The 12,522-nt window shown below is 36.9% G+C and overlaps 1 protein-coding gene and 1 pseudogene across 3 annotated transcripts in view; one reads left to right on the top strand and one right to left on the bottom strand.

The window, feature by feature from the left end:
* Positions 1–12,522, bottom strand: part of VPS13C (vacuolar protein sorting 13 homolog C) — an 80,641-nt gene that overhangs the window by 34,560 nt on the left and 33,559 nt on the right. For both annotated transcript variants that reach the window (XM_031668573.1, XM_031668572.1), the window contains exon 21: positions 4,173–4,408. In XM_031668573.1, the coding sequence (XP_031524433.1) occupies positions 4,173–4,408 (236 nt within the window). The remainder of the gene's footprint in view (positions 1–4,172; positions 4,409–12,522) is intronic.
* On the top strand, positions 10,424–12,203 carry LOC101006075 (annotated as a pseudogene). The gene has a single exon (XR_649180.4). The product of XR_649180.4 is annotated as a phosphoglycerate kinase 1 pseudogene (transcript).

Below are 12,522 nucleotides of genomic sequence, written 5' to 3'. Positions count from 1 at the left end.
ATGTTTTTAAATAAGAAAAGATGGGGAACCAATACTTCATACTACGCCTCTCAAAAGAATAACATTCAAAAAGTCCTCATTTTCTCTTGTTTTGATATGATGGATATATATCAGTATCAAAAAGCCTGCGGCAGAAACAATTATGCATGAACTCAAACACGCTGTGATCTGTAATGCACTGAGTAGCAATGTCAAAGCAGCCATGTAAAAGAACAGAAATCACTGTGTCCCAACAAAACATTATTTATGGGAAATAAACTGAATTGCACAATTTTCATGTTACTTTCTTTTAATTTTTTTCAACCATTTACAAATGTAAAACAAATTATTCTTAAGTCAAAAGCTGTACAAAAACAGGCACTGGACTAGATTTGGTTCACAGGCCAAACTTTGCTGGCACCTGAATTAGAGAATACTAAAATCTATAATATTTTACTTTACATAGCTTGTTTACACTGTCAATGGTAGTGTTAACAATGTTCTAACTATAAAATGTATTTAGAGGATACCAGTCAGTGAAGGCACTGAATAAAATATCTACTGTAGACAATATAAATCCAACATTATTCACGATAAAAACTCTGAGACAGCTTAAAGGGGAACTTCCTCAACTTGATAAAGAGCACCTACAAAAAACTTATAGCTAACATCATAGGGAGAAACCAGATGCTTTCCCACCAAGATTAGGAACAAGGTAAGTATGTCCACTCTCAATTATTCCCACCTCAACGTAGTACTGAAGTCCAAGAAGTGGTAAGACAAGAAAGTAAATTTGGGAGTGAAGAAATCAAGTGCCTATGTTCACATTTGACATGACTGTCTAAACAGAAAATCCCAAAGAATCAACCCAAAAACTCTGGTAACGAATAAGAAATTATAACAACATTGCAAAAATATAAGGTTAATATACAAGTCAACTGCTTTCTTACATGCCAGCAATAAACAATTAAAATTTAAAATAAAAACAGAATACCATTTACATTAGCACCAAAGAAACAAACTACGTATAAACACAATCTAATACAAAGTGTATGTGATCTAAATGAGGAAACTACCAAAGTCTTTCAACAAATTATGTTGGAACACCCGGACAGCCACATGCAATAAAGCAAATCTAGACACAGAGCTTTCATCTTTCATAAAAAATAACTCAAACTGGATTAGACTTAAATATAAGTTTGAGATCAGCCTAGACAACATGGCGAAATTCCATCTCCACAAAGAAATAAAAAATATCAGCCTGGCATGGTGGCACGTGCCTGTAGTCCCAGCTACTCAGGAGGCTGAGGTGGGAGGATTGCTTGAGCCTAGCTGGCAGAGGTTGCAGTGAGCGGTGATTACAACACTGCATTCCAGCCTGGGCAACAGAGTGATACTCTGTCTCAAAAATAAATAAATACATACATACATAAAAATAAATAAATATAAAACACAAAATTATAAAACTCCTAGAAGATAATAGGAGGAAATCTAGGTAACTTTGGGTATAGTGAAGACTTCTTACATACAACACCAAAAGTGCAATCCATGAAGGAAAATAATTGATAAGTCTGATGTAAAATATAAAACTTCTGCTGTTAAAAACAGTTAAGAGCCGGGCACGGTGGCTCAAGCCTGTAATCCCAGCACTTTGGGAGGCCAAGACGGGCGGATCACGAGGTCAGGAGATCGAGACCATCCTGGCTAACATGGTGAAACCCCGTCTCTACTAAAAAATACAAAAAACTAGCGGGGCGAGGTGGCGGGCGCCTGTAGTCCCAGCTACTCGGGAGGCTGAGGCAGGAGAATGGCGTGAACCCGGGAGGCGGAGCTTGCAGTGAGCTGAGATCCGGCCACTGCACTCCAGCCTGGGCGACAGAGCGAGACTCCGTCTCAAAAAAAATAAATAAAAAATAAAAAAATAAAAACAGTTAAGAGAATAAAGAGATAAGCCACAGACTGGGAAAAAGTATTTGCAAAACACATATCTGATAGAAGACTAGTATCCAAAATAAACAAAGAACTCTTAAAGCTCAACATTAAGAAAATAACCTAATTTAAAAATGGACAAAAGATTTGAACAGGTGGCTCAGGAAAGAAGATATATAGATGGCAAATAAGCATATGAACAGATCCTCAACATCATGTCTCATCAGAAAACTGCAAAGTAAAGCAATGACATACTACTACATCCTTATTAAAATAGCGAAAATCCAAAACACTGACAATACCAAATTTTGGCAAGGATGTGGAGCCACAGGAACTCTCATTTATTGCTGGGGGGGAATGCAAAATGATGCAGCCACTTTGTAAGATAATTCGGTATTTCTTACAAAACTAAACATACTTTTATCATATGATCCAGCAATCACATTCCTTGGCACTTACTCCAAAGAGGAGAAAAACATATGTCTACACAAAAACTTGCACATGAATGTTTATAACAGCTTTATTCATAATTTCCAAAATGTGGAAGCAACCAAGACCTCCTTCAATAGTTGAATGGATAAACAAACTGGAGTAATAGTCCATTCAAACAATGGACTATTTAATAAAAAGAAATGAGCTGTCAAGCCATGAAAAGAAACAAAGGAACCTTAAAAGCATACTGCCAAGTGAAAGAAGTTAATCTGAATATGTTAGATACTGTTTGATTCCAACCAAATGAAATTCCGAAAAAAGAAAAACTTTGGAGACAATAAAAAGATCAGCGGTTTCCAAAGGTTTAGAAGAGGAATGGAGGGATTAACAGGAGGAAGCTGAGAGACTTTTAGGGCAGTGAAACTATCTTATATAATACTGTAATGGTGAATACAGCTTATTATGCATTTGTCAGAACTCATAGAATGTACAACACAAAGAGTAATACTTAACGTTAGATACAGAAGTTAGATAATAATGAAGTTAGATAATAATGTAGTATCAGTATTAGCTCATCAATAGTAACAAATGTACCACACTACTGCAAGATGTTAGTAACAAGAGAAAGAAGAGTGTGGGTATATGAAAACTCTTTATTTTACACAGTTTTTCTCTAGACATAAGGCTGCTCAAAAAAAAGTCTGTTTTTTAAAATTATGTAACTGGTGTTTTTCCTTTGGAAATCTAGATTTCACTGAATGTGTACCATGTCATAAAAAAGGTACTGAAGTTATTTTAGATAAATTTTTAAATGTTCTTATAAAGGTAAACCTGACAAACTAGGACAGCATATACAATATTAAAGTAAAAAGTTTTATCAAAGAACAAAACAGAAAACTGGACCTATATAACTAAAAATGATTACCATGTTTAGTTTAAAAATATCATATAATACTGAAATATATAACAAAGAATGCATTGCCTATATATATAAATATATTAACATTATATTAATAGTATGTATGATACCATTTATGATCATTAGTTTGTCAGGTGTTGTGCAAAGTTCATTACATAGATTATCTATTTAATTTTCTCCTTAATTTGCTTTTCTTTCCCCAAACATGTGCTTATTGACAGATCCCATCGTGATTATATTTGGTATCACGTCAACCATTCCACCCATCAGCCTCCAAAAAAGAATAAGCCTTTTACCAAATTAAGTGTGATTTTTAAAATCAACTAAATATTCTAATATTTTTCTTACACAGGTTTAAATAGAACCACAGAAAATAACTGGTCCCGTAACTATTACAAAATTCTAAATGGCCACCCATTAAAGATTATGTACTCATATCAAATAATGCCTCCTCTCTGAACCTTTTTTTCAATTTGTTTCTGTTTCCCCTGACTCTTGACAGTTTCTCCAACCTCTACTGCACAAACTAGTCACTTATACCTCTGTATTTCCATTGCACACGTACATCCTTCTTCGTACATCCTTTCCTTTTCTATTTTTGCAACTCATTACACACACACACACACACACACACACACACACACACACACACGGACAACAAGGAAAGAAACAAACCACTTTTTTCCCCACCAACTGACAATGAGTATTGTGAAGACAAAGACAGCATCTCAGTCATCTTTGTATCCTCGGGGCTTTTCAACGAACAGTTCAAAGAATTATTCAGTAAGTTTTACTGAATAAATATACAGCATACCAAAGTCAAACCAGGTATCTTTTTACTTTCCTCAAATTGGCTATTATGAACTCAATGCCTTTTAAAGGTTTAGGATGTCTTATTTTCCTTCTTGCATACCTGGTTATCCCAATATATGAAACTTCCTGTTTGCTTTCATTGTTAACCAGTGAAAGCCCAAGACTGTGGAGAGACAAGTTTATTTCATAATCAGCCTGTTCCATTTCTTCTGCCTGTAGTGCTTTGGAAACCAAGGCAACATCATCGGTGAAAAGCAAAACTCTCTGGCGCCCATCTAGAAATGATACCCAGTGTATCTGGATGTTTGCATCATATGGAAACTGTCCACATTCATCCTGGGAAAAAGAAAGACTTTTCATTAAACCTGCACATAGTAACTTTTTATTATATAAAATTGAACTATAATAACTGAGAAAGATTGAAGAAGTTTAAGAAGCACTACTAAAATTGAAAAATTCTAACCATCAAAATGACATAAATTAAGTTATAATCTATTTCAAAATATACTCACAAATTATTTTCAAAAACGAAGACTAATAGTACGTAGTTTTTTAATACCTTAGTTTGAATAACCAATTGAGTGCTGACAGGGCACAGAGCAGGATTTTCAAGAGGATACTCTGGTGGCACCAATGCAATAAGATGATTATTTGTCTCCAAGCTGGAGAACAGAATGGTTCAGAAGTTTTATCAGAAATGTAACCTTAGGCCAGGTGTGGTGGCTCACGCCTATAATCCCAGCAATTTGGGAGGCTGAAGCGGGTGGATCACCTGAGGTCAGGAGTTCGAGACCAGCCTGGCCAACATGGTGAAACCCCGTCTCTACTAAAAATACAAAAATTAGCCAGGCATGGTCGCGGGCGCTTGCAATGCCAGCTACTCAGGAGGCTGAGGCAGGAGAACTGCTTGAACCCAGGAGGCAGAGGTTACAGTAAGCTGAGATAGCGTCACTGCACTCCAGCCTGGGCGACAGGAGCGACACTATATCTCAAAAAAAAAAAAAAGAAATGTAACCTCGGACAAAACCAGCCTAGCTTATTTTTATGTTTTCGTGATCTATAACATAGGAAATATTTATGTGAATCACACTGGCGAAGCACTTAAAATGTATGTAGCACTTAAAAATATAAGGCTTTATTTGGTCAGTGTTTTCAGAGGTTAAAATAATAAATTCTACTTTATTCTAGGTTTAATGAAAATAGAACAGTTCATTTCAATAAGCAGTACAAGTACCTACTATGTACTTTCCATCCCATGCTTTCCAGGGGAGAAAACAAAAAACAAAAACAACTGAAGTTACCAAGAGCATAAGAACAGTTGAGCGTCACTAACGTTCAAAATTTACTAATACTTTCAAGGTATATTATATGATCAAAGAAGCCTGCCTAGTTTTTTTATTCTAACAAGAGATCAAATTTTCAAACATACCTATTAAGAAGGTGAATTCTGTATCTGTAAACTACAAAATGTGCTATGTATCTTAGTTCACAGTTATTCTTCCAATATTATTTGACTCTTGTTTTTCATCTATTTCTTATGTTAAAAATTAAATGAAGTACAATAAAATATCCCCAGGTGATTGTGTTTCAGTTAATTTCTAGCATTTTAAGTTTTACATGTTGATGCAATACTATTCATTGCATGAAGGTTTATGGCTATCACTCCTTCTTTGTCATATTATCATTATCTATTTAATAATTTTGCTTTGAAATGGTCAGAAATTAAAATCAACAGAGGGTGATACCTCCAAAATGGAAAAGTAGAAGCAATGTGGCTTCACTCTTTATCACAGAAAACCAAACATAAACTTCTAGTGCCAAGATTATCACCAGCAATATCCCAGAACTTGAACCTGAGGCCGACACAATTCCTGGAGCCACAGAGAAGAGAAAAGCTCCACGCAGATGGTAAGAGAAATGAATTTCTCTACCTACAATGCCTCTCCCCAAATCTGCTTGGCACTGCATGCAGGAAATTCCTCTTCGGCTCACCATTTCTACACTGGATAAAGTGAGATCAAAGCAGAAAGCCAGCTTCCCCACATCTTGGGTTTTCTTGCAGGAAAACCACTCCTGACTCAGCCCATGGGAAGCATCACAAGTGCCTTAGGAAGAAAAACCCCCAATGGAGGCTACAGGCAAAGATGGGAAGCAGGATTAAAAACTCCAGCCCAAGAATTTCTGCTCTTTATTTCAGCCAAAGGAGACGCCTATTCAGAGTGGCTGTTCAGCAGCACAACATTGTGGGAGGCACAGTCCATAAATCTTCTGAGGAGGAACCACTGGGCAGCCTTCCTACATAGCTGGGATATCCCCTTTGAGATGCAACCCCCTCCCCACCACTGGGGACAGTACTGCCAAATGTTTCTGAGAACTGAAGCAAACCAGGACTTATGCCACCATCTAGTGCTAATAACAGGAAGCAGTAATCTAGGATAAAGGAGACCCACAGGCAACTGCAACCGACCTCTAAGCAAACATACTCTAGAAAGACCAAAACAAGCCAGAGAACAAACACTGGAATAAATAAACAATCCTTCAGTGTAAAGCCATAGACACGTATCCACAAAAAGAAACAGCAAGCAGGGAACCATGGCCTCCCCAAATAGACAAAGCAAAGTGCCAGTGACAAACTCTGATAAGACAGCCACGTGTGAGTTCTCAGATCAAGAATTCAAAGTAGCAATTCCAGGAAAGTCAGCAACTTCCAAGACAACACAGAAAAACAATTAAGAAATTTATCAGAGAAACTGAAACAGATTGAAATAATAAAATTAAACAGAAATGTTGGAATGACTAAACAAATTTGCTGAACTGAAAAATGTATTACAGGCTCTCAACAGCAGACTGGGTCAAGTAGAGGAAAGAATCAGTTAGCTCTAAGACAGGCTCTTGGAAAATACACAGAGTAGAAAACAGAATAAAAATGAGCAAAGAATGCCTGCAAAATATAGAGAATAACCTCAAAAGAGCAAATCTAAGAGTCGACAGGTGAGAAAGAGCAAGGGGTAGAAAGTTAATTAAAGAATTTATAAGAGAAAATTTTCCCTATTGGAGAAAGAAAGAAATATACAGGTAAAGGTCATAGATCACCAAACAGATTCAATCCAAATAAGACTACCCTAAGGCATATAATAATCAAACTCTAAAAAGCCTGTGACAAAGAGAGGACCCTAAAAGTGACAAAAGAAAAGAAGCAAATAACATATAAAGAAGCTGCAATTTGTCTGGCAACTGACCTCTCAGGAAACCATGCCCTGCAGGAGGCACTGGGACAACATATTCAAAGTGTTGAAGGGGAAGAAAAACCCTGCAAATGAAGAATATTGTATCCAAAAAAGCTATGTTTCAAACATGACAGAGAGATAAAGTTTTTACCAGACAAACAGAAGCTGAAGGAATTCATTACCTCTAGACCCATCTTACTAAAAATGATAAAAAGAGTTCTTCAATATGAAAGAAAATGATGTTAAAATGAAAAAAAAATTGGAGGCATAAAACTCACTGATAAAACTAAGTACACGGACAAATTCAGAATAATCTAACACCATAATTGTGGTGTATAATCCACTCATATATCTAGTATGAAGACTAAAAGACAAATCTATCAAAAATAATAATAATTACAGCAACCTCTTAATATAAAAAAGGTATAAATTGAGACAACAGAATGTCAAGATGTATGGGGATGGACTTAAAAGTGTAGCGTTTTTAGTTTTTCCTTTTTGGTTTCCTTGTTTTCCTTTCTGATCAAAGTCAAGTTGTCATTTGTTTAAAATAATGTATTGTGTCTATAAGATGTTTTTTGTAAGCCTCATAGTAACCACAAAGCAAAAACCTATAATAAATACACAAAAAATACAAAGCAATTAACTAAAAACATACTGTCAGAGAAAAACCACTTAACCGTTAAGGAAGACAGTAAGAAAAGAAGAAAGAAAGAGGGGCATTATAAAAGAATCAGAAAGGCTGGGCGCAGTGGCTCATGCCTGTAATCCTAGCACCTTGGGAGGCTGAGGTGGATGGATTGCCTGAGGTGAGGGGTTTGAGACCAGTCTGGCCAACATGGTGAAACCCCGTCTCTACTAAAAATTCAAAAAAATTAGCCAGGTGTGGTGGTGTGCACCTGTAATCCCAGCTACTAGGGAAGACTGAGGCAGGGGAATTGCTTGAACCAAGGAGGTGGAGGTTGCAGTGAGCTGAGATCGCACCACTGCACTCCAGCCTGGGCAACAGAGCGAGACTCCGTCTCAAAACAAAAAACAAACAAACAGAAAACAGAAATCCTATAACGAAATGGCAGTAGTACATCCTTAGTTATCAATAATAACAATGAATGTAAATAGACTAAATTCTTCAATTAATAGAAATGGAGTGGCTGGGTAAATAAAAAAAATAGGGCACAACTATATGTTGTCTACCAGAAACACACTTCACCTATAAAGACACACATAAGGTGAAAGTGAAGGGATAGGAAAAGATATTCCACACAAATGGAAACCAAGAAAAAAAGAGTAGGAGTAGCTATACTTACATCAGATAAAAAAGATTTCAAGGCTAAGATTGTAAAAAGAGACAAAGTCACTATATAATGATAAAGAGGTCAATTCAGCAAGAGGACATAACAGTTGTAAATATATGTACCCAACATCAGGGCAGTCAAACGTATAAAGAAAATAACAACAGATCTAAAGGAAGAGATACAATATTAATAGGGGACTTCAACACCCCACTCTCAGTAATAGAGAGATCATCCAGACAGAAAATCAACAAAGAAACACTGGAGTTAAACTACACTTTAGACCAAATGGACCTAACAGACATATACAGAACATTTTATCCAACTGCTGCAGAATATACATTCTTCTCATCAGCACACGGACCATATGGTAGGCCACAAAACAAGTCTCAAAAAATTCAAAAAAGTTGAAATTATATCAAGTATCTTTTCTGTCCATAATGGAATAAAACTGGAAATCAATAATAAGAGGAAGTTGTAAAGTATAAAAACACATAGAAATTAAATAATATATTCCTGAAAAATAAGTCAATTAAGAAATTAAGAAGGAAATATAAAATTTTCTTAAAACAAATGAAAATGGAAACACAATATATCAAAATCTATAGGATACAGCAAAAGCAGCATTAAGAGGGAAGTTTACAGCAATAAATGCCTATATCAAAAAATAGAAAGATTTCAAATAAACAGCCTATCAATATACCTTAAGAATCTAGAAAAGAATAAACCAAAACCAAAATTAGTAGAAGGAAAAAATAATAAAGATCAGAGCAGAAATAAATAATATTGAGACTAAAAAACACAAAAGATCAAAGAAACAAAAAGTTTTTTGAAAAGATAAAATGGACAAACTTTTAGTTAGACTACAAAAAAAGAGAAAACCTCAAATAAATAAAATCAGGCATGAATAAGGAGACATAACAATTGATACCAAAGAAATACAAAAGGATCATTGGAGACTATTTTGAACAACTATCTGCCAACAAATTGGAAAACAGAAGACAGAGATAAATTTCTGGACACATACAGTCTACTAATAATGAACCCTGAAGAAACAGAAAACCTAACTGGAAGACATCATGTTAAGTGAAATAAGCCAGGAACAGAAAGTTAAACACTGCATGTTCTCATTCATATGTGGTAGCTAAAAAACAGTTGGTCTCCTGGAAGTAAAAATTAGAACAGCAGATACTAGAGGCTGGGAAGCATAGGGAGAAGTGGGGATAGGGAAAGATTTCTTAAATGATACAAAATTACAGCAAGATAGGAGGAATCAGTTTTAGTGTTCTACAGCATTGTAGGATGACTATAGTTAACAATATTATTATATAGTTTCATATAGCTAGTAGAAAAATGATGCTGAATGTTCCCAACACAAAGAAATGATAAATGTTTGAGATATGAATATGTTAACTACCCTGATCTAATCACTATATATTACAGATATAGCACAACATCATTACGTACCCCATAAGTATGTACAATTATTATGTGTCAATTTTTTAAAATTATTTTAAAAGAAACACAAAGCCTGAGCAGACCAATAACAAGCAACAAGATCAAAGCAATAATAAAAAGTCTTCCCTCAAAGAAAAGCCAAGACCTGATGGCTTCACTGCTGAATTCTGCCAAACACTTAAAAAAATGAACCAATAACCATTCTACTCAAACTCTTCAAAAAAAAAAAAAAAAAAACTGAAGAGCAGGGAATACTTTTAAACTGATTTTACAAGGCCAGCGTTAACCTATTACTAAAACCAGACAAAGATATAACAATAACTACAATCTTCAACAAAATACTAGCAAACAGAATGCAATAACACATTAAAAAGATCCATCACATTCTTCTCATCTCCCGAGTGCAAGTCTGCAGCAGGCTCCCTGGTTGTCCGAATCACTGACCTCTCTTCCCAGCTATATTTCCAAAATGTCGCTTTCTAACAAGCTGACGCTGGACAAGATGGATGTTAAAGGGAAGCTGGTCGTTATGAGAGTTGACTTCAATGTTCCTATGAAGAACAACCAGATAACAAACAACCAGAGGATTAAGGCTGCTGTCCCAAGCATCAAATTCTGCTTGGACAATGGAGCCAAGTCGGTAGTCCTTATGAGCCACCTAGGCCGGCCTGATGGTGTCCCTATGCCTGACAAGTACTCCTTAGAGCCAGTTGCTGTAGAACTCAAGTCTCTGCTGGGCAAGGATGTTCTGTTCTTGAAGGACTGTGTAGGCCCAGAGGTGGAGAAAGCCTGTGCCAACCCAGCTGCTGGGTCTGTCATCCTGCTGGAGAACCTCCACTTTCATGTGGAGGAAGAAAGGAAGGGAAAAGATGCTTCTGGGAACAAGGTTAAAGCCGAGCCAGCCAAAATAGAAGCTTTCCGAGCTTCACTTTCCAAGCTAGGGGATGTCTACGTCAATGATGCTTTTGGCACTGCTCACAGAGCCCACAGCTCCATGGTAGGAGTCAATCTGCCACAGAAGGCTGGAGGATTTTTGATGAAGAAGGAGCTGAACTACTTTGCCAAGGCCTTGGAGAGCCCAGAGCGACCTTTCCTGGCCATCCTGGGTGAAGCTAAAGTTGCAGACAAGATCCAGTTGATCAATAATATGCTGGACAAAGTCAACAAGATGATTTTTGGTGGCGGAATGGCTTTTACCTTCCTTAAGGTGCTCAACAACATGGAGATTGGCACTTCTCTGTTTGATGAAGAGGGAGCCAAGATTGTCAAGGACCTAATGTCCAAAGCTGAGAAGAATGGTGTGAAGATTACCTTGCCTGTTGACTTTGTCACTGCTGACAAGTTTGATGAGAATGCCAAGACTGGCCAAGCCACTGTGGCTTCTGGCATACCTGCTGGCTGGATGGGCTTGGACTGTGGTCCTGAAAGCAGCAAGAAGTATGCTGAGGCTGTCACTTGGGCTAAGCAGATTGTGTGGAATGGTCCTGTGGGGGTATTTGAATGGGAAGCTTTTGCCCGGGGAACCAAAGCCCTCATGGATGAGGTGGTGAAAGCCACTTCTAGGGGCTGCATCACCATCATAGGTGGTGGAGACACTGCCACTTGCTGTGCCAAATGGAACACGGAGGATAAAGTCAGCCATGTGAGCACTGGGGGTGGTGCCAGTTTGGAGCTCCTGGAAGGTAAAGTCCTTCCTGGGGTGGATGCTCTCAGCAATATTTAGTACTTTCCTGCCTTTTAGTTCCTGTGCACAGCCCCTAAGTCAACTTAGCATTTTCTGCAACTTCACTTGGCATTAGCTAAAACCTTCCATGTCAAGGTTCAGCTAGTGGCCAAGAGATGCAGTGCCAGGAACCCTTAAACAGTTGCACAGCATCTCAGCTCATCTTTACTGCACCCTGGATTTGCCTACATTCTTCAAGATCCCATTTGAATTTCTCAGTGACTAAACATTGTGCATTCTAGAGTGCATATATTTATATTTTGCCTGTTAAAACAAGTGAGCTGTGTTAGCTTAGTTCTTTTTTGATGTAGGCTATTACGATTAGCTTTGTCACTGTTTCACTACTCAGCATGGAAACAAGATGAAATTCCATTTGTAGGTAGGGAGACAAAATTAATAATACATTAAATAAACAATAAAAGTGTCCACTGGAAAAAAAAAAAAAAAAAGATCCATCACTATTATCAAGTAAGATTCATCCTAGGGATGCAAGGATGGTTCAACATACGCAAACTAACAGGATACATGACATTAATAGAATCAAGGACAAAAACCACATGATCATTTCAACAGATGCTAAAAAAGCATTTGAAAAAAACTGATATTGCTTTATGAGAAAAGCTCTCAACAAACTAGGTACAGAAGGAACATATCTCAAAATGATAAAGGCTATGTATAACAAACCCACAGCTAACATCATACTGAAGAGGGAAAATTTGAAAGCCCTTCCTCTAAGATCTAGAACAAGAC

The sequence above is a fragment of the Papio anubis genome, chromosome 7, assembly GCF_008728515.1.
Source record: "Papio anubis isolate 15944 chromosome 7, Panubis1.0, whole genome shotgun sequence".
Lineage (NCBI taxonomy): Eukaryota > Metazoa > Chordata > Mammalia > Primates > Cercopithecidae > Papio > Papio anubis.
The sequence above is the reverse complement of the archived record's forward strand: the minus strand, read 5'-3'. Positions and strand labels throughout refer to the sequence as shown.